A 22,606-nucleotide genomic window follows, 5' to 3' on the forward strand; every position below is an offset into this window, starting at 1 on the left:
ATTGTGATTTCTTTGACTGGCACCATCTGAGTAGACAAACTAATTCAAAACAATTTCATTGTAAATTTCCATTTCAGTTTATTGCAGTGGTATTTGCATTGCACAGTGCCACTTAGAACTCTGAAGTGAAAGATGCCATAATGTCATATGAAGATAAAGTGCAGTAGTCAAGAAATGATACTTAAAATGATATTGTTGCAATGCCTTGATATGGAACGTGTATCCAGACACACAGCTGAGACGACAAGACACAATGACTCAGTTTTAAAACAACAAATGAAATCCGAGCTCCCTGATATCAGGTCTGTGATACTTTTATTCTACAGATACTTAAATGGTAAATGGACTGCATTTATATAGCGCTTTTCTATCTGCATCAGGCGCTCAAAGCGCTTTACAATTATGCCTCACATTCACCCATTCAAACAGACTAAGATTAGATAAAGGACCTTGCCTAAGGGCCCTTAGTGATTTCCCAGTCAGGCTGGGTTTTGAACAGAGGATCCTCTGGTCTGAAGCCCGCTTATCAACTAGACCATCACCTCCCTGACTTACTTACACTTACTTACCAAACACTACAATCCTGGCCAGATTTTCTCTTGAACTGGCTGAATTTCATGTTTGAGCATATGAAAGAACTTTGTGTATTTGTGTGATTGCAAATATTTTAAAATGCTTCTGTATTTAAAATATTTTTTCAGCTAAACACAATACTGTGTTCAGCTGAATAACTAAAAAAATCTGTGAATATCTAGAAAACTTTCAATGTAAAATATGATGACTTTTTAAAGTGTCAAATAATGTGCAGATGATCATTTAGTGTGTTGCACGTAACCCGCCTCTCACTCAAATAGGAGGGACGCTTGTTTCCATCACACCATTTTTCATCACTCCCATGTGTGAAGGATTTACCATCTCTGATGACGAGGCTGTCAAAGTAGCAGGTGGGGTAGTCCTCCATGTCCACAAACAACAGGTTAAACTCTACGGTTGATTCTGGAGAGCGTATCAGCCAGGTGCACTCCATGTTCGGAGGATAGTTCTCAGGCCAACCAGGTGAGAAAATGAAACCAGGAGTCTCCGAGGTCATCAGCACTCCACCACACGCACCTGATACAAAGACAACAAACGGTCAGAGGAGCGGACTTGTGGTAAAGAGGGGTGACTTGTCTCCTCATGCTTGCAGGAAAAATCTGGCTGAAACACACTCACAAACACCACTAACATGCTTTTGAGCAAGGCCTTCAATGCCCGATAGCTCAGGTCAGACTGTGGCTGTATTTTGTAGCTTCCAGGTGTGAATGTAACGGTTTGAATGTGAACAGGACCACCGTTAAAGGAGCACTGCTGATTGTACCTGCTGCAGTCTGAACCAAAACACATGTTCCTTAACATGCTGTAGTGTAACAGTAGTGAGCCTTAGTACAGGAGCTAAGTGTTTCCTGCAGAAGAAACGTACATCAGTCTGAAGGACTGCCAACTGTTTTCATGTTGCAACAAGGATTTAATCCTCTACTGACTTCTCAACCATGAGCAGAGCGATTTTGACGTCGCATAACTGGTGATGCAACAGACAAAATTTACACTAAGCACAGTTTCTTTAGTCACAACTGCAGAAGCCGATAATTCTTCCATGGTTGTCTGCGTGCGTTGGCTTCCCTCACTCATGCCGTCCTTGCACGGTGACTCAGTTTTTGAGAACTACCTCCTCCAGACACATTTACCATACTGTACAACAGTGTTTGTATTTCTTAATGATTGACGGAAATGAAGTCCAAGACATATTTACTGACTTTGAAATGCTGCGTGTCAAAACTGATATGAATTTTGTCCAATTTCCTATGGATTCTGAAAATGGAGGTACTATGTATTTCAAAAATGTTGCAAATATATAAATAGTTAATGTAATATTTTTGTTCACCCCCTTGAATTAAAGATGAATGTCTACAGTCTTGCACATCTTGATGGTTTCATTTTAACTCTACAGTACTGTAGTGGTGCGCAGAGGCAAAACTACAACAATTGTGTCACTGCCCAAACATTTGTGGACTTGACTCTTCAGTGCTGCAGCAGACACACACAGGTTGCATGCATGTCGCAGGGTTACTGACCTGGCGTGATAGTGGGTGGCGGTCCAGAGTTCTGCACAGCGGCCCACTCCAGCAGGAAGCCTCGTCCTCCTATCATTGAATCGGATTGGAACTGCAGTGTGATAGAGCTGCCAGAGCTTTGCAGTAGTGGGGGCAAAGACAGACCACAGAATGTCCCCATGGGGAAGGAGTGGACACTGGGACCATCAAATATCTGTAACAGAGACACACACAGTATCAAGGTTTAAGAAAAGCTGCTGTGGCTCTGGTGGCCACCAGACGTAGGCTTTGGAAATCAAAGAAACTGACAAAGAAGCTCATTCTGTGGAAAACATAACTTCAGCCAAATCTGCTCATAATTACAATCATGCATGTGATGAAAACATTACACCATGCAACAGTTTCAGAGTGCCTACACACAAAGAGTGGCAACATTGGTGTCCCAGTGTTTGAATGACAGGTGTCATATTATTTCTAACACCAGAGTGATTGTGTAATGATCATATTAGTCCATGGGCCAGACCAGATATTGGTACCACCAAAGGTGGCTAAATCTAGTTGGTTCTAAAATGTTTATAGGGTCAACATAAGTGTAAAAAGATGTGAATCAAAACGTTGCATTACAGGAAGATATAAATTTCTTTTTCAGCTGGTTCAGTCAAGTAGGCAAGGATCCTGGCTCTGTCAATTTTAAGTTCTAGTTAAGGTTGATTAGTTAAGGCAAAAACACTGATTCTTCCGTTCTTCATTTCTAGAACTTAGGACAAGATGTGACAGAACAACTTCCAAAAGCTGCAGGAGATCACCTGCCACATGTATATGGCTTCCACTCAAACTACTGAAGTGAACAAGCTTCGGTACCAGTTGTTCTGTGTGAAAAAGGGAGAGGTGGAGTCAAGTCAACTGCCTCCTTGTGAGAACTGTCTGTTCATGCATGCCCTCCATGCCAACCATCAAGCTGCCATCTGGAGAAGATGTCTGCAGAGTGAACCTTTTGTCCCAAAACCAAAAAAACTGTGGTTGGACAACAGATGAGAATGGCAAGTTGGCTATCCAGTGGATGCGTGGCTCACCTGCACCAGATGTTGTGCTGCAGCTGCTCGCATGCAAATGTGTGCGGTCCTGCAAATTACCTCAGTGTACCTGCCTCAACAATGGCTTGAAGTGCACTGACATGCAAGCTACAGAGTTGCAACAAGCCAGTGAAGAAGAAACAGAAGTTGAGATATCAGGCTCTGATGATGATATGGATGATGAATAACTTGCTGGTAATATTCCGGACACTACACATATTTTTTTTACTTAAACATATACTACAGTTCATATACAAATAGAGTTTTATGTCACTACAGTTCCTTACATGTTTATGTGACCCTTTTGGTGTTCATTAAAGAATAGATTTTGCATTCTAAATGGTACAGATAAATTGTGTATTCGCATAGTCTTTTCGTGGGGTATGCCCATTTACATAGTGATTACCACCATTAAGCTACCAATCTGCGACTGCTATCATATCAAAACATAAAGTAGAGTCATATGGCATGTCAAAAATACCAATGAGAATTACCTACCCCAGGTGGTACCAATATGTGAAATTTGTGGTCCCGGTCCATGGACTATATTGGACACTGCACATGTCTCAACACAGCGTGTTCATGGATGCATGGTTTTAGTCTCCAAAAAGTTTCAAAATCATAGGCTGTTCTGCACATGGATGCAAAAGTCAATCTAAAACTGTCATAAAATATAGTGATTTCCTGCAGATACAGAAAGGAGACAAATATGGGAAAAAATAAAGCAAAGTCCAGCTCATGTCTCTGTCAGGCAAGTAAGCCCTGCTCTTCAGCCTTTTATATTATAATTATAAGATAAGATAAGATAAGATTAGATATACTTTATTGATGCCACAGCAGGGAAAATCCCTTGCTGAAGCAGCAAGAGTTGTACAGTAGTAAAGAAAAGAAAAATATTTACATCAAAGAAAGGTGTCTGAAGTATATTGCAATGTTTGCTGGTGGGTGCATAAATACTAATGTAAACAGATTATGTGAAAAATAGAATATAAGTGGGGATATACGTATATGTACAAGTATGTTGTATAGATATGGTCAAATTCAGTGTTGCCACAGTTACCTTGAAAAAGTAATCCAATTACTGATTACTCATATTTAACTGTTGACAGCACTGTAACAGTAAAACTTGCAATTTCTAACCTACATTGTTTATAAATGTAACTATTAAATTCATTCTAACATTTAAATTCTCTCTAAACATTTTACTTGTCAAAAGTATTATTATTTTAAGTAGTATTAGTAGTTGTAGTAAAAAACTAAGTAACGCGTTACCGGCATCATTGGTCAAATTATTGCACAGGATAAATTGCACAGTTGTGCATGTAATAAAGCAAAAAAGGTGGTAGAAGTTGTAGATAATAGTGCAAAATCAGCAGTTGGTTATGGTGCTAAAGCCATTTTGAGGTATTACTGTATACAGTTTGACTGCTGTTGGAATAAATGACCTGAGACGATTGCACGCATTTAACCACTTTACTGAATACTTGCATAAGCATAACTACAACATGCCAACTGTGGTTCGCATTCTGGCGCATCTATCTAGGCATGTGCATATCACATATGAACATACGAAAAACTACAGTGAGCCCATTAGCTCAATATACCACATGCACCAAGGGTGCAGCAAACTATTACTGAAGGAGCTGCTTAAGGCTCCCACAGTCTCATGTAGGAGGTGAGAGGGGTTGTCCATAATTTCTGTCAGTTTAGCTACAATTCTCCTCTCACCCACCAACTCTATGGGGTGCACAGTAAATTCCAGGACAGAGCCAGGCATTCTGACTAATCTGTTGAGTCTCTTCCTGTTTCTCTCAGAACTTCCACAGCCCCAGCAGACCACAGCGTAAAGTATGGCTGATGCCACCACAGACTCATAAAAGGTTTTCAGCAGTGTCCTGCACACAGCAAAAGACCTCAGTCTCCTCAGCAGGTGAAGACGACTCTGGTCCTTCTTGTACAGGACAACTCTGTTGTGTGTCCAGTCCAGTTTGTTGTTAAGGTGAACACTCAAGTAGTTGTACTTCTCCACAAATTGTATCTCCAAGCCCCGGATGTTCACAGGCACAATCTGAGGAGCCTTCCTCTGAAGTCAATCGCGACCTTCTTTGTCTTGCTGGCATTGATTGCCAGATGATTCCATTCACACCAGGCCACAAAGTTGGTAATGACCTTCCTGTACTCCAGACTGTTCCCCTCAAACACATCCAATGATGGCTGTGTCTTCCAAAAACTTCTGGAGGTGACAACTGTCTGTGTTGTAGCTGAAGTCTGACATGTACAGTGAGAAGAAGAAAGGACAGAGGACAGAGTACTCTGAAATGTGCCGTTTTGCTTTATGGGGGGGGGGGATCTGGGAGGTGAGAAAACCAGTCAGTATCTGGTGTATGACCATCATTTGCCTCACGCAGTGCAACACATCCCCTTTATATAGAGTTGATTAGCAGCCAGACACCATCGAATGTGAGCATTTACCCACACAATCACTTACGACAACAAACTGTAGTCAGGTTGAGACCCCGATGAAGATGATGAGCATGCAGATGAGGTTCCCCGAGACAGTTTCTGACAGTTTGTGCAGAAATTCTGTTGTGTGGGCCGCTGAAGAGGAGGTACTGCTGGCCCACCACCACAAGATGGCGCCCTGCTTGAAGTGCGGGCTTCAAGCACGAGAGGGCGTCGGAGCGACTGGGAGTGACAGCTGTCACTCATCATCCGTACCAGCTGTCACTCATCCACTACTCAACACCATCACCATAAAGGCCGGACTGCAACTCCACCTCCCCGCCGAGAAATCAGCTACCATTCAGGTAATTCTCTGCTGTATCGATAACAAATAATAGTCTGATCTCATTTGCAGCCATTTTCCTGTGACGGTGTACTTATCTGCGGTATTGGCGTTTGGTGTGGACTGCGACGGCTTCGCCTCACACCCCAAACCAGATAAGTGGTTAAACAGGAGCTGCACGAGTGTGTGATTGGAGGTGGAGGTGCTCCCTCCTTAAAAAACACAGACTGTGGGATTACTGAGTGTGCGAACTCACACTCATCAATACTGTTTCTGTTCTCTGCCAGCAGTACCGGGTCTGACTGCTGAAGACAGTGGCCACCTGGGGCGCAGGGCTTGGCGGCTCCGGTGTTCTTCGGATCCGTTGGTGGTGGAAGCTGTGTGGGATCCGGCTCTTCTCTCGCCAGACGTCTTCTATCTTCGAGCCTGCCCACACGTCACCTTGTGTATAATTGACATTCCACCATACTGTTATTGTCTGTACTTCGTTGTGCGATTCACAACATTAAATTCTTACTTTTTGGCTTATCCATTGTCCGTTCATTAACGCCCCCTGTTGTGGGTCCGTGTCATGACACTTTCACAACAGGATTTCTCGGCCAGCGTCATGGATCCCGAGGGGCGTCAACCATCGCTTGAACAGCCAATGGAAGAGCGAGTTGCACAGGCGCCAGCAGGAGGCGTGTTAGGTGAGCTGCAGCACATCTTAACCGCTTTTACTGCTCGGTTGGACTTAGTTACCGAGCAGAGCATTATTCTCAATCGAAGGATGGAGGCTCTCACCGCCCAGGTGGAAGCGCATGCTCAGGGCGCTGCTGCAGCACCTCCTCCTGCTGACCGTATGCCAGAGACAGACATTCCACTGGTCATTCAACGAACCCCCCACCTTCCCCTGAAGCATACATAAGTCCTCCGGAGCCGTACGGAGGCTGTGTGGAGACGTGCGCGGACTTCTTGATGCAGTGCTCGCTCATCTTTTCATAGCGTCCCGTCATGTACGCGTCAGATGCTAGCCGGGTGGCTTACGTTATAAATTTGCTTCGAGGAGAGGCACGCGCCTGGGCTATGGTGCTCTGGGAGCAGAATTCATGGCTCCTAACAATTTACACTGAGTTTGTGAAGGAGTTCCGATAGGTGTTCGACCACCCTCATAGAGGCGAGACCGCTTCAAGCGTGCTGCTGTCGATAAGACAGGGGTGTCGAAGCGCAGTATGCAGTCGACTTCCGCATCGTGGCAGCGCGAGCCGGCTGGAATGCTGTTGCACTCCACGCCGCCTTTGTAAACTGTCTCTGGTCCTTAAGGAGCACCTGGTGGTGAAGGACGAGCCGCGGGATTTAGACGGGCTTATCGACCTGGTTATACGGTTAGACAACCGATTAACTGAACACCGACGGGAGCGAGACGAAGGGCGTGGTCAGGCACAAACCGTCCCTCTTCCTCTCGGGTCTGAAAGGGAGCCGACTTCCCCACGCTCCACAGCCAGGGCTCTCCACGTGACGACAGCTCCCCCTGCTGACGTTGCTATGGAAACGAGCAGGGCCAAAAAGCGATCAGATCAGAGACAAAGGAGGCTGATCCGTGGAGAGTGTTTTCTCTGCAGCTCACCGAGCACACACAGAGAGAATGCTCCAAACGGTCAAAACAGCAGCACTCGTCCTTAGAGACTGGGCTAAGGGTGGGTCACAACACCCACGCGGGGAGACCCCGAAAATCTGCACGTATCCCAGTCACGATCCTGAGTGGGGATCTAACCCTTCACGCCCCAGAACTGGTGGACACGGGGTCGGAGGGGAATCTGCTGGATAGCAGATGGGCAAAGGAGGTTGGGTTCCCTCTAGTGGCCTTACTGTCACCATTGTCGGTGCGGGCACTAGATGGCACCCTTCTTCCACTAATCACACACCAGAAAAAGCCAGTGACATTGGTGGTGTCTGGGAATCACAGGGAGGAGATTGTGTTTTATGTAACACCTTCTACCTCCCGAGTGATTTTGGGTTTTCCATGGGTGTTAAAACACAATCCCCGGATTGATTGGCCGTCTGGGGTTGTGGTTCAGTGGAGCGAAACCTGCCACCGGGAGTGTTTAGGATCCTCGGTTCCACCTAGTGTGACAGCTAAGGAGGAGGTTTTAGTCCCCCCCAATCTGGTGGCAGTGCCAGCCGAGTACCATGACCTTGCTGACGTCTTCAGCAAGGATCTGGCACTCACGCTGCCCCCACACCATCCGTACGATTGTGCCATTGATTTGATACCGGGCGCTGAGTACCCGTCCAGCAGGCTGTACAACCTCTCACGTCCAGAACGCAAATCAATGGAGACCTACATCCGGGACTCGTTAGCTGCCGGGTTGATCCGGAACTCCACCTCCCCGATGGGTGCTGGTTTCTTTTTTGTGGGCAAGAAGGACAGCGGACTCCGTCCATGCATTGATTACAGAGGGCTGAACGAGAACACGGTTCGCAACTGATACCCGCTACCTCTGTTGGATTCAGTGTTCACGCCCTTGCATGGAGCCCAAATTTTCACAAAATTGGATCTTAGGAATGCTTATCACCTGGTTCGGATCCGGGAGGGAGACGAGTGGAAGACGGCATTTAACACCCCGTTAGGTCACTTTGAGTACCTGGTCATGGCCTCCCGCCGTACCAGGGCATGACTACAATCCTCACGATAGTGGACCGGTTCTCCAAGGCAGCCCACTTCGTGGCCCTCCCGAAGCTCCCGACGGCCCAGGAGACTGCAGACCTCCTGGTCCACCATGTCGTGCGTCTGCATGGAATTCCATCGGACACTGTCTCGGATCGTGGTCCTCAGTTCTCCTCCCAGGTCTGGAGGAGTTTCTGCAGGGAACTGGGGGCCACCGTCAGTCTGGGTACCACCCCCAGACGAACGGGCAGGCAGAGCGGACGAACCAGGAACTGGAGCAGGCCCTCCGCTGCGTGACCTCCGCGCACCCGACGGCCTGGAGTGACCATCTGGCCTGGATCGAGTATGCTCATAATAGCCAAGTTTCATCTGCCACCAGCCTCTCTCCATTTGAGGTGTGTTTGCGGTACCAGCCCCCATTGTTTCCACTAGTGGAGGGAGAGGTCGGGGTGCCCTCGGTCCAGGCCCATCTGAGGAAGTGCCGTCGGGTGTGGCGTACCGCCCGCTCTGCCCTGCTCAGAGCCTGGACGAGGGCTAAGGCCCATGCAGACCGCCGGCGTTCCCCGGCCCCTGCTTACCAGCCCGGGCAGGAGGTTTGGCTATCCACAAAGGACATCCCCCTGCAGGTGGAATCCCAGAAGCTAAAGGACAGGTACATAGGACCTTTTACTATACTCAAAGTCCTCAGTCCGGCGGATACACCCCGTTTTTCATGTGTCAAGACTCAAGCCCTGCCATACCTCACCACTGTGTGCCCCGGGACCAGCGCCGCCTCCTGCCCGGATCATCGATGGGGAGCCCGCGTGGACAGCACGCCGGCTCCTGGACGTCCGTCGAAAGGGCCGGGGGTTCCAGTATCTGGTGGACTGGGAGGGTTATGGCCCCGAAGAGCACCCCTGGGTGAAGAGGAGCTTCATCCTGGACCCGGCCCTCCAGGCCGACTTCTACACCCGTCACCCGGACAAGCCTGGTCGGGCGCCAGGAGGCGCCCGTTGAGGGGGGGGTCCTGTTGTGTGGGCCGCTGAAGAGGAGGTACTGCTGGCCCACCACCACAAGATGGCGCCCTGCTTGAAGTGCGGGCTTCAAGCACGAGAGGGCGTCGGAGCGACCGGGGAGTGACAGCTGTCACTCATCATCCGTACCAGCTGTCACTCATCCACTACTCAACACCATCACCATAAAGGCCGGACTGCAACTCCACCTCCCCGCCGTGAAATCAGCTACCATTCAGGTAATTCTCTGCTGTATCGATAAATAATAGTCTGATCTCATTTGCAGCCGTTTTCCTGTGACGGTGTACTTATCTGCGGTATTGGCGTTTGGTGTGGACTGCGACGGCTTCGCCTCACACCCCAAACCAGATAAGTGGTTAAACAGGAGCTCCACGAGTGTGTGATTGGAGGTGGAGGTGCTCCCTCCTTAAAGAACACAGACTGTGGGATTACTGAGTGTGCGAACTCACACTCATCAATACTGTTTCTGTTCTCTGCCAGCAGTACCGGGTCTGACTGCTGAAGACAGTGGCCACCTGGGGAGCAGGGCTTGGCGGCTCCGGTGTTCTTCAGATCCGTTGGTGGTGGAAGCTGTGTGGGATCCGGCTCTTCTCTCGCCAGACGTCTTCTATCTTCGAGCCTGCCCACACGTCACCTTGTGTATAATTGACATTCCACCATATTGTTATTGTCTGTACTTCGTTGTGCGATTCACAACATTAAATTCTTACTTTTTGGCTTATCCATTGTCCGTTCATTAACGCCCCCTGTTGTGAGTCCGTGTCACGACACTTTCACAACAAATTCTTTGGTTCTGCAAACCGATTGTTGCAGCAGCTCTCCGGGTGGCTGGTCTCAGACAATCTTGGATGTGAACATGCTGGATGTGGAGGTCCTGGGCTGATGTGGTTACACGTGGTCTGCCGTTGTGACGCCGGTTGGATGTACTGCCAAATTCTCTGAAATGCCTTTGGAAATGGCTTATGGTACAGAAATGAACATTCAATTCATGGGCAACAGCTCTGGTGGACATTCCTGCAGTCAGCATGGCAATTGCATGCTCCCTCAAAACTTGCAGCATCTGTGGCATTGTGCTGTGTGATAAAAGTAAACATGTCAGAGTGGCCTTTTACTGTGGCCAGCCTAAGGCACACCTGTGCAATAATCATGCTGTCTAATCAGCGTCTTGATATGCCACATCTGTGAGGAGGGATGGATTATCTCAGCAAATGATAAGTACTCACTAACACAGATTTAAACAGATTTTTGAACAATATTCAAGAGATATAGGTCTTTTGTGTATACTGTTATAGATCTTTGAGTTCAGCTCAAGAAAAATGGGAACAAAAACAAAAGTGTTATGTTTATATTTTAGTTCAGTGTATTTTCCTTCTAGAAATAATTTACTTTTGTGTTTTTGTGTGCGTTTGTGTGTTAGGTAGCAAAGTTTTCAGTAAATGCTCTTTATGTTATGGTTTGATCCATAAGGTAAGTGCTAAAACAAAGAAGTTTAATGCCCAGATGACAGAGATAATACAAAGGTGATAAAAATACTGCAAAGGAACTAAATCCAAAAAGCAACCAGGGTCTTTTAGCAACATGAGACAAAAATCCAAATACCAAAGAAACCAAGATACTATCAGAGTCTGTAGGAAAGTGACACAAAAATCAAAGGTGACAAAAATACTTCAAAGAGACTAAATCCAACAACTGACTGACAGGGAAAAACCCATAAAAAAACAAAAAAACAACTGTCATAAAAGAGACAGCGAGACCACACTTATTAATTGTAGACAACAAGAGGGGATGGACAATAATTGTGATGAGATGCAAATGGCTGACAAGACAGAAATTAAATGACTGGTAGTGAGGGAGCAAACCAGTGTGACTTAAATACAAATGCAGTTGATTGGAAACAGGTGTGGGGATTACATGAGGGTTGGGGAGCACCGGAGAACGTAAAGTGACACACAGAAATCATAAGTGAAACAACTATCAAGATAACAGTGACAATCAAACTACAACTTCAGACCTAACAAAAACTGCTACACAGTTGAAACACAGTAAGGGACAGAAATACAATAAATGCGGGGTGAAAAATAAATGACACAAAGTACAACGAAGACCACAATAAGTGCATGAGAGGCAGAGCCCTCGCAGCGGCACACTGTCAAAACACCATCCCCAGCTGCCAGGCATAACCCTTACAACTGAGTGCAGCCGCGGACCAGGACCTAACCGGTAAACATAAGAACCCCAAAACAAACAAATGCGTAATTGAAAGCAGGTGGTCTTGTGATGTAGACAGCAGTAATTCAATGGGTATTTTGTGTGTGTTGGCAATAAGCACAAAATTAAATTACAGTAAATCAGCAACATAAGTTAAGTTACTGGACAGAGGGGTACAAGGCACCTCTTTATCAAGATCTAATATGGAAGACATCCTCATTCTCAAATAGCAGTATATTATATGGATTTATTTAATGTTGTCTCTATTATGTTTAGTGTCTGTGCACACGGGTAGCTGTGCACAGTGGTGGAACACACAGGCAGCTGGCTCTGTGTCGGCAGAACACACACGCAGTACGCAGACATGCATGCATCATTTCACACAGACCTCCAAATGTGCATGTGATTATTTGTGTGCAACAGAGTAGCATATCACTGACTGTAATCATCATGAGTTGCACCAACATGTGCTCTGGCCACCTAGTTATGTATTAGTGCAGCAGATAACAATATTTGCAGAGGAATCCTTCAAATCCGGTTACAAGCACCAAAGGTTGACTGTATATACCTTCTGGTACATATTTTAGATAAATAACATTAGCCACTTGAATTTTCAATATGGGGCCAAGTAGGGGTCATTTGAAGAACTGCATATGGGTCAAAAAAATGTTCAAATCATATTGAAAGCTATACCACATTATGTATCTGATCACAAAGATTCCAAAAAGGTATAGTTTGGACTATCTGTGACTGAATGTTCTGGAGTTATGGGGTAAAAACAGCAAGCATGGCGACAAAGGTTACTTTCAGTTTGTACAGTGGTCAAAAGTTAAAGTTGCTCCAATTATGGTAATACATGATGCAAATTATTATTGAGTTAGTAGGATTTTAAAAAGGAATAGTTTGCACGAAGTGTCATGTTTAGTTATCATGTTACGGGGTAACATATGTCACGTCATACAATTCAATGGACGTCGACATTGACCTTTACTTTGAAGAGCAAACATTCAACACAGTCAGAACTATTTCATTTGCTAATCCTATTAGTTCAGCCAACAATTTGCACCACGTTTTACCAAAATTGGAGCAACTTTAACCTTTGACCCCTGTACAAACTGAAACTGACCTTTGTCACCATTCTTGCTGTTTTTACCCCATAACTCTGTAACATTCAGTTATAGATAGTCCAAACTATACCTTTTTGGAATCTTTGTGATCAGACACATAATGTGGTATAGCTTTCAATTTGATGACCCCTACTTGGCCCCTAGTGAAAATTCAAATGGCTAATGTTATTTTTCTACAATATGTACCAAAAGGTATACACAGTCAAATTTTGGTGCTTGCAAACAGATTTGAACAATTTTTACAGTTATCTGCTGTACTACAACCCCTGGCAAAAATTATGGAATCACCGGCCTTGGATGATGTTCATTCAGTTGTTTAATTTTGTAGAAAAAAAAGCAGATCACAGACATGACACAAAACTAAAGTCATTTCAAATGTCAACTTTCTGGCTTTAAGAAACACTATAAGAAATCAGGAAAAAAAATTGTGGCAGTCAGTAACGGTTACTTTTTTAGACCAAGCAGAGGGAAAAAAATATGGAATCACTCAATTCTGAGGAAAAAATTATAGAATCATGAAAAACAAAAGAATGCTCAAACACATCACTAGTATTTTGTTGCACCACCTCTGGCTTTTATAACAGCTTGCAGTCTCTGAGGCATGGACTTAATGAGTGACAAACAGTACTCTTCATCAATCTGGTTCCAACTTTCTCTGATTGCTGTTGCCAGATCAGCTTTGCAGGATGGAGCCTTGTCATGGACCATTTTCTTCAACTTCCACCAAAGATTTTCAATTGGATTAAGATCCGGACTATTTGCAGGCCATGACATTGACCCTATGTGTCTTTTTGCAAGGAATGTTTTCACAGTTTTCGCTCTATGGCAAGATGCATTATCATCTTGATTTCATCATCCCCAAACATCCTTTCAATTGATGGGATAAGTGTCCAAAATATCAACGTAAACTTGTGCATTTATTGATGATGTAATGACAGCCATCTCCCCAGTGCCTTTACCTGACATGCAGCCCCATATCATCAATGACTGTGGAAATTTACATGTTCTCTTCAGGCAGTCATCTTTATAAATCTCATTGGAACGGCACCAAACAAAAGTTCCAGCATCATCACCTTGCCCAATGCAGATTCGAGATTCATCACTGAATATGACTTTCATCCAGTCATCCACAGTCCACGATTGCTTTTCCTTAGCCCATTGTAACCTTGTTTTTTTCTGTTTAGGTGTTAATGATGGCTTTTGTTTAGCTTTTCTGTATGTAAAGCCCATTTCCTTTAGGCGGTTTCTTACAGTTTGGTCACAGACGTTGACTCCAGTTTCCTCCCATTCGTTCCTCATTTGTTTTGTTGTGCATTTTCGATTTTTGAGACACATTGCTTTAAGTTTTCTGTCTTGACGCTTTGATGTCTTCCTTGGTCTACCAGTATGTTTGCCTTTAACAACCTTCCCATGTTGTTTGTATTTGGTCCAGAGTTTAGACACAGCTGACTGTGAACAACCAACATCTTTTGCAACATTGCGTGATGATTTAACCTCTTTTAAGAGTTTGATAATCCTCTCCTTTGTTTCAACTGACATCTCTCGTGTTGGAGCCATGATTCATGTCAGTCCACTTGGTGCAACAGCTCTCCAAGGTGTGATCACTCCTTTTTAGATGCAGACTAACGAGCAGATCTGATTTGATGCAGGTGTTAGTTTTGGGGATGAAAATTTACAGGGTGATTCCATAATTTATTCCTCAGAATTGAGTGAGTCCATATTTTTTCCCCTCTGCTGGGTCTAAAAAAGTAACCGTTACTGACTGCCACAATTTTTTTTTCTTGATTTCTTATAGTGTTTCTTAAAGCCAGAAAGTTGCCATTTGAAATGACTTTAGTTTTGTGCCATGTCTGTGATCTGCTTTTTTCTACAAAATTAAACAACTGAATGAACATCCTCCGAGGCCGGTGATTCCATAATTATTGCCAGGGGTTGTATATGGAGACATCTGTCCTTAAAGAAAAAATATGAAATAAACAGTTAAAAACCTTAAATATACATATCCTACGTTTATAATGAATGACTTTTCTTTATTCTGTGTATGAGGAGGCAGCAGTCTCTGTGCTACTGGGTCAGCAGTCTGTCAAACATGATAAATTTAATACCAAGGGTTAAAACTCTCAAAATACAGACCCAAAAAGCATTTGCTAAGTTTCCATTTGACCTTGATAAATCATGTTGCCTGCAAACCTCACCTTTTTGCATGTTCCCTCCCAGAATTGTATGCGCTTATGTGAACAAACCCCAAATTGCATACTAACTTAATTTTAATTTAATTTAACTTTTATTTAATCAGGTTAATCCCATTGAGATTGAGATCTCTTTTGCAAGGGAGACCTGGACAATTATAAAGTTTCCATTTCATCTAATCTGCATGTGTTTAAATGTGGGAGGAAACCGGAGCACCCAGAGGAAACGCATGCAAACATGGGAGAACATGCAAACTCCACACAGAAAGGTCAGGTGGGAATCAAAGCCATGACCTTCTTACTGTGAGGCAACTGTGCTAACCACTAAGCCACCATAATAAAGGGAATAAAGACATTTGGATTGTCTTACTTCCACGCCCATGAAACCACAACACAATGTAAACAGGGTGTTACATAAATGAGCCCCACAGCAGAATAAAATGTAATGTAAAATGTACTGATTTTGTAGTTTTGGATAAAAGTAAAGAATTACTCTCAAATAAAATTGCTCTAAATTCCAAGTGGCCACAATAAAAATAAATGTTTTGCATCCCATATTTATTTTTAAATGATGCATATTAGGGCTGTGTCACATCTTGATGATTTAGCAAGTGTATGCTGACAGCCCTGTTTCCACCGAGTGGTTCGGGTCGGTACTGCACAATATGATACGTGTCAGAACAATTAAGTCTGGCTTGGTTTGCATTTCTACTGCCAGCAGAACCCTTTTGTTTGGCAGATGGAATACTTAAATATTGACGAACATGTTATTGAGTGCCTACAGCAGGGGTGGTGGCCAAGTGGTTAATGCGCTTGGTTTCAGTTCAGAAGGGTCCGGGTTCAAATCCCACCCCTGCCACACTTCTCCATGTAATATGGAGTTGCATCAGGAAGGGCATCCGGCGTGGTGACCCCGAGTGCAAACAAGGGAGCAGCCGAAGGGACTTACATGTTATTGAGTGCCTGTACACTGTCACGCGGTCCCGTTCCCTCCACAAGGAGGCAAAACAGAATATTTTTTTTAATTTAATTTTGGATCATGTGGTTTATTTTTATAGTTATAGTACAGACTGCTAAAGAGTCGACTGATGCCTGTGATAAATGCTAACATGAATAAATGAGGCGCTGTGACTCTTTCAACTTTTAAGTTAGTTAAGTATTTTGTTGTAGCACAAAGAGCCGGCGTTCTCTGGTTCAGTCTGAGAAATGCACCTGGAACAGAAAAACCACAGAAGGACTTCTTTAAAACCACTATGTTTCTTCAGCCACAACAAGAAACTAAAGTATTTTCAGATGTTGTTTTCCAAAATCAGGATGCTTTATGTGGATATGTTTTCGTCAGGCTGTGATGATGAATCCGACTGAAACAAACAGGCAAGATTAAGACTTTATATTTACATTGTGTGTGAATAGTTTAATGTTTGAAACCGTTTGAAATTGTCTGAACTGTATGCATGAGGACTGCAGCTTTCAGTTGTTGAGCCATACAATGGACAGCATCAATGGATGTATTTCGACTTATGAAATACAAGAAATGTGTGTCAACAATCACATACCTTACCTACAACTTATGTCCCACATGCAGAACATATGAGTCATACGCTTGCATACGCTGAAAATATTGTGCATGCCACAAATTTTTCGAGGTACTAACCGTATTACGACATATATCAGGATGTGTTCTTAACGTATATACAAAATGTACCCATAACTTATCAGATGTATGCCAGCATTTTTAATACGGTCGGCATACCCTGGCTAAATCGTCAAGGTGTGACAGGGGCGTTAGGGATAGATTAGGAGATTTTCTCATGGTTCAGATGATGCAGACTTTGACTGATACTTTGAGACCACCATAAATTCATTGTGAGACTGCCCACACTCACCCTGAGATCATCATAGTAGCAATCATAGAGATCCTCGATGTCCATATCCAGGAAGCGAATCTGGATGTATTGATCTCCCTCCACAGTAATGGTCCAGCGGTAATCTGCATTGCTGGGATATGTTCGGGGATACAGTGGTGACGCTATCTGTCCAAACTCCCCTGTCACATCATTCCCAAACACTGAAAAATATGTCATTTTCAGTTAAATTTTGCAGTAGAGAGAGCGGGTCTTCATGTTTTTTTTTTGTTTGTTTTTTTTTGGTTGTTTTTTTATCAGACAGAATGTGATCCTTGTACTTGGACATGGGTCTTTACCAAGCAGCGTGGGTGTGACAACTTCTTTTTTTGTGTGATTAAGAAGGAACATTGTCATTACATTCTGTTACATCAATATGAGATGACAATTAGCCAAGGTAGCAGCCATAAAGTGAACAATGGGTGGGAGATCAAACTACTGGATGCTGGGGTGTTGTATTTGCATCAGAAATGCCTTTAGGAGAAGGCGTTTTAAATCTGAGGGAGTTCTACAAAATCATTCACTGTCATCCACTTTTTGGCCTGATTTTGGCTCTTGCTTGCCTCTACTGGTGGTTGGCTCTCACTGCGGTATTGTAACACTTCCTGTTCCGGAGCACAGCGGTGTTTTGCTGTATCTGTTAGCTGTTAATCTGCGCAGTTAGATTGATCTAGTTACCTAGATAACGATTTGTTTCACAGTGTAATCTTCACGTGCCTTAACTAAAGCACTCCCTCTGCTGAATCACCTCTAAATTATTTACACATTATTCACTTTGTGTGTTTTTAGGAATCCGCTAGCTTAGCGCAGCTACTAGCTCTTAGCCGGTTTAGCATGGCGGCTTCTCCTGTCTCTCCTGCACTTTTCTGCTCTGGGTGTGAAATGTTTAGTTATTCCTCGGCCTCCTTTAGCAGTAATGGTACTTGTAATAAGTGTAGCTTATTCGTAGCTTTGGAGGCCAGGCTGGGCGAATTGGAGACTCGGCTCCGCACCGTGGAAAATTCTACAGCTAGCCAGGCCCCTGTAGTCGGTGCGGACCAAGGTAGCTTAGCTGCCGTTAGTTTCCCTCTGGCAGATCCCGAGCAGCCGGGAAAGCAGGCCGACTGGGTGACTGTGAGGAGGAAGCGTAGCCCTAAACAGAAGCCCCGTGTACACCGCCAACCCATTCACATTTCTAACCGTTTTTCCCCACTCGATGACACACCCGCCGAGGATCAAACTCTGGTTATTGGCGACTCTGTTTTGAGAAATGTGAAGTTAGCGAAACCAGCAACCATAGTCAATTGTCTTCCGGGGGCCAGAGCAGGCGACATTGAAGGAAATTTGCAACTGCTGGCTAAGGCTAAGTGTAAATTTGGTAAGATTGTAATTCACATCGGCAGTAATGACACCCGGTTACGCCAATCGGAGGTCACTAAAATTAACACTGAATCGGTGTGTAACTTTGCAAAAACAATGTCGGACTCTGTAGTTTTCTCTGGGCCCCTCCCCAATCGGACCGGGAGTGACATGTTTAGCCGCATGTTCTCCTTGAATTGCTGGCTGTCTGAGTGGTGTCCAAAAAATGAGGTGGGCTTCATAGATAATTGGCAAAGCTTCTGGGGAAAACCTGGTCTTGTTAGGAGAGACGGCATCCATCCCACTTTGGATGGAGCAGCTCTCATTTCTAGAAATCTGGCCAATTTTCTTAAATCCTCCAAACCGTGACTATCCAGGGTTGGGACCAGGAAGCAGAGTTGAAGTTTTACACACCTCTCTGCAGCTTCTCTCCCCCTGCCATCCCCTCATTACCCCATTCCCGTAGAGACGGTGCCTGCTCCCAGACCACCAATAACCAGCAAAAATCTATTTAAGCATAAAAATTCAAAAAGAAAAAATAATATAGCACCTTCAACTGCACCACAGACTAAAACAGTTAAATGTGGTCTATTAAACATTAGGTCTCTCTCTTCTAAGTCCCTGTTAGTAAATGATATAATAATTGATCAACATATTGATTTATTCTGTCTTACAGAAACCTGGTTACAGCAGGATGAATATGTTAGTTTAAATGAGTCAACACCCCCGAGTCACAATAACTGCCAGAACGCTCGTAGCACGGGCCGAGGCGGAGGATTAGCAGCAATCTTCCATTCCAGCTTATTAATTAATCAAAAACCCAGACAGAGCTTTAATTCATTTGAAAGCTTGTCTCTTAGTCTTGTCCATCCAAATTGGAAGTCCCAAAAACCAGTTTTATTTCTTGTTATCTATCGTCCTCCTGGTCGTTACTGTGAGTTCCTCTGGGAATTTTCAGACCTTTTGTCTGACTTAATGCTTAGCTCAGATAAGATAATTATAGTGGGCGATTTTAACATCCACACAGATGCTGAGAATGACAGCCTCAACACTGCATTTAATCTATTATTAGACTCAATTGGCTTTAGTCAAAATATAAATGAGTCCACCCACCACTTTAATCATATCTTAGATCTTGTTCTGACTTATGGTATGGAAATTGAAGACTTAACAGTATTCCCTGAAAATTCCCTTCTGTCTGATCATTTCTTAATAACATTTATATTTACTCTGATGGACTACCCAGCAGTGGGGAATAAGTTTCATTACACTAGAAGTCTTTCAGAAAGCGCTATAACTAGGTTTAAGGATATGATTCCTTCTTTATGTTCTCTAATGCCATATACCAACACAGTGCAGAGTAGCTACCTAAACTCTGTAAGTGAGATAGAGTATCTCGTCAATAGTTTTACATCCTCATTGAAGACAACTTTGGATGCTGTAGCTCCTCTGAAAAAGAGAGCTTTAAATCAGAATTGCCTGACTCCGTGGTATAACTCACAAACCCGCAGCTTAAAGCAGATAACCCGTACGTTGGAGAGGAAATGGCGTCTCACTAATTTAGAAGATCTTCACTTAGCCTGGAAAAAGAGTCTGTTGCTCTATAAAAAAGCCCTCCGTAAAGCTAGGACATCTTTCTACTCATCACTAATTGAAGAAAATAAGAACAACCCCAGGTTTCTTTTCAGCACTGTAGCCAGGCTGACAAAGAGTCAGAGCTCTACTGAGCCGAGTATTCCTTTAACTTTAACTAGTAATGACTTCATAACTTTTTTTGCTAATAAAATTTTAACTATTAGAGAAAAAATTACTCATAACCATCCCAAAGACGTATCGTTATCTTTGGCTGCTTTCAGTGATGCCGGTATTTGGTTAGACTCTTTCTCTCAGATTGTTCTGTCTGAGTTATTTTCATTAGTTACTTCATCCAAACCATCAACATGTCCATTAGACCCCATTCCTACCAGGCTGCTCAAGGAAGCCCTACCATTATTTAATCCTTCGATCTTAAATATGATCAATCTATCTTTATTAGTGGCTATGTACCACAGGCTTTTAAGGTGGCAGTAATTAAACCATTACTTAAAAAGCCATCACTTGACCCAGCTATCTTAGCTAATTATAGGCCAATCTCCAACCTTCCTTTTCTCTCAAAAATTCTTGAAAGGGTAGTTGTAAAACAGCTAACTGATCATCTGCAGAGGAATGGTCTATTTGAAGAGTTTCAGTCAGGTTTTAGAATTCATCATAGTACAGAAACAGCATTAGTGAAGGTTACAAATGATCTTCTTATGGCCTCAGACAGTGGACTCATCTCTGTGCTTGTTCTGTTAGACCTCAGTGCTGCTTTTGATACTGTTGACCATAAAATTTTATTACAGAGATTAGAGCATGCCATAGGTATTAAAGGCACTGCGCTGCGGTGGTTTGAATCATATTTATCTAATAGATTACAATTTGTTCATGTAAATGGGGAATCTTCTTCACAGACTAAGGTTAATTATGGAGTTCCACAAGGTTCTGTGCTAGGACCAATTTTATTCACTTTATACATGCTTCCCTTAGGCAGTATTATTAGACGGCATTGCTTAAATTTTCATTGTTACGCAGATGATACCCAGCTTTATGTATCCATGAAGCCAGAGGACACACACCAATTAGCTAAACTGCAGGATTGTCTTACAGACATAAAGACATGGATGACCTCTAATTTCCTGCTTTTAAACTCAGATAAAACTGAAGTTATTGTACTTGGCCCCACAAATCTTAGAAACATGGTGTCTAACCAGATCCTTACTCTGGATGGCATTACCCTGACCTCTAGTAATACTGTGAGAAATCTTGGAGTCATTTTTGATCAGGATATGTCATTCAAAGCCCATATTAAACAAATATGTAGGACTGCTTTTTTGCATTTACGCAATATCTCTAAAATTAGAAAGGTCTTGTCTCAGAGTGATGCTGAAAAACTAATTCAATCAATCAATCAATCAATTTTTTTTATATAGCGCCAAATCACAACAAACAGTTGCCCCAAGGCGCTTTATATTGTAAGGCAAGGCCATACAATAATTATGTAAAACCCCAACGGTCAAACGACCCCCTGTGAGCAAGCACTTGGCTACAGTGGGAAGGAAAAACTCCCTTTTAACAGGAAGAAACCTCCAGCAGAACCAGGCTCAGGGAGGGGCAGTCTTCTGCTGGGACTGGTTGGGGCTGAGGGAGAGAACCAGGAAAAAGACATGCTGTGAAGGGGAGCAGAGATCGATCACTAATGATTAAATGCAGAGTGGTGCATACAGAGCAAAAAGAGAAAGAAACAGTGCATCATAGGAACCCCCCAGCAGTTTACGTCTATTGCAGCATAACTAAGGGATGGTTCAGGGTCACCTGATCCAGCCCTAACTATAAGCTTTAGCAAAAAGGAAAGTTTTAAGCCTAATCTTAAAAGTAGAGAGGGTGTCTGTCTCCCTGATCTGAATTGGGAGCTGGTTCCACAGGAGAGGAGCCTGAAAGCTGAAGGCTCTGCCTCCCATTCTACTCTTACAAACCCTAGGAACTACAAGTAAGCCTGCAGTCTGAGAGCGAAGCGCTCTATTGGGGTGATATGGTACTACGAGGTCCCTAAGATAAGATGGGACCTGATTATTCAAAACCTTATAAGTAAGAAGAAGAATTTTAAATTCTATTCTAGAATTAACAGGAAGCCAATGAAGAGAGGCCAATATGGGTGAGATATGCTCTCTCCTTCTAGTCCCCGTCAGTACTCTAGCTGCAGCATTTTGAATTAACTGAAGGCTTTTTAGGGAACTTTTAGGACAACCTGATAATAATGAATTACAATAGTCCAGCCTAGAGGAAATAAATGCATGAATTAGTTTTTCAGCATCACTCTGAGACAAGACCTTTCTGATTTTAGAGATATTACGTAAATGCAAAAAAGCAGTCCTACATATTTGTTTAATATGGGCTTTGAATGACATATCCTGATCAAAAATGACTCCAAGATTTCTCACAGTATTACTAGAGGTCAGGGTAATGCCATCCAGAGTAAGGATCTGGTTAGACACCATGTTTCTAAGATTTGTGGGGCCAAGTACAATAACTTCAGTTTTATCTGAGTTTAAAAGCAGGAAATTAGAGGTCATCCATGTCTTTATGTCTGTAAGACAATCCTGCAGTTTAGCTAATTGGTGTGTGTCCTCTGGCTTCATGGATAGATAAAGCTGGGT

At 43.6% G+C, this 22,606-nt stretch overlaps 1 protein-coding gene across 1 annotated transcript in view; it reads right to left on the reverse strand.

Annotated features, from left to right (window-relative positions):
- The window catches only part of cubn (cubilin (intrinsic factor-cobalamin receptor)), a 362,295-nt gene that overhangs the window by 122,387 nt on the left and 217,302 nt on the right, over positions 1-22,606 (reverse strand). The window contains exons 38-40 of the mRNA XM_034169223.1: positions 17,019-17,200; positions 2,112-2,304; positions 913-1,110 (exon numbers count right to left, since the gene is read on the reverse strand). Of these exons, the coding sequence (XP_034025114.1) occupies positions 913-1,110; positions 2,112-2,304; positions 17,019-17,200 (573 nt within the window). The remainder of the gene's footprint in view (positions 1-912; positions 1,111-2,111; positions 2,305-17,018; positions 17,201-22,606) is intronic.

Source organism: Thalassophryne amazonica, chromosome 1, assembly GCF_902500255.1.
Source record: "Thalassophryne amazonica chromosome 1, fThaAma1.1, whole genome shotgun sequence".
Lineage (NCBI taxonomy): Eukaryota > Metazoa > Chordata > Actinopteri > Batrachoidiformes > Batrachoididae > Thalassophryne > Thalassophryne amazonica.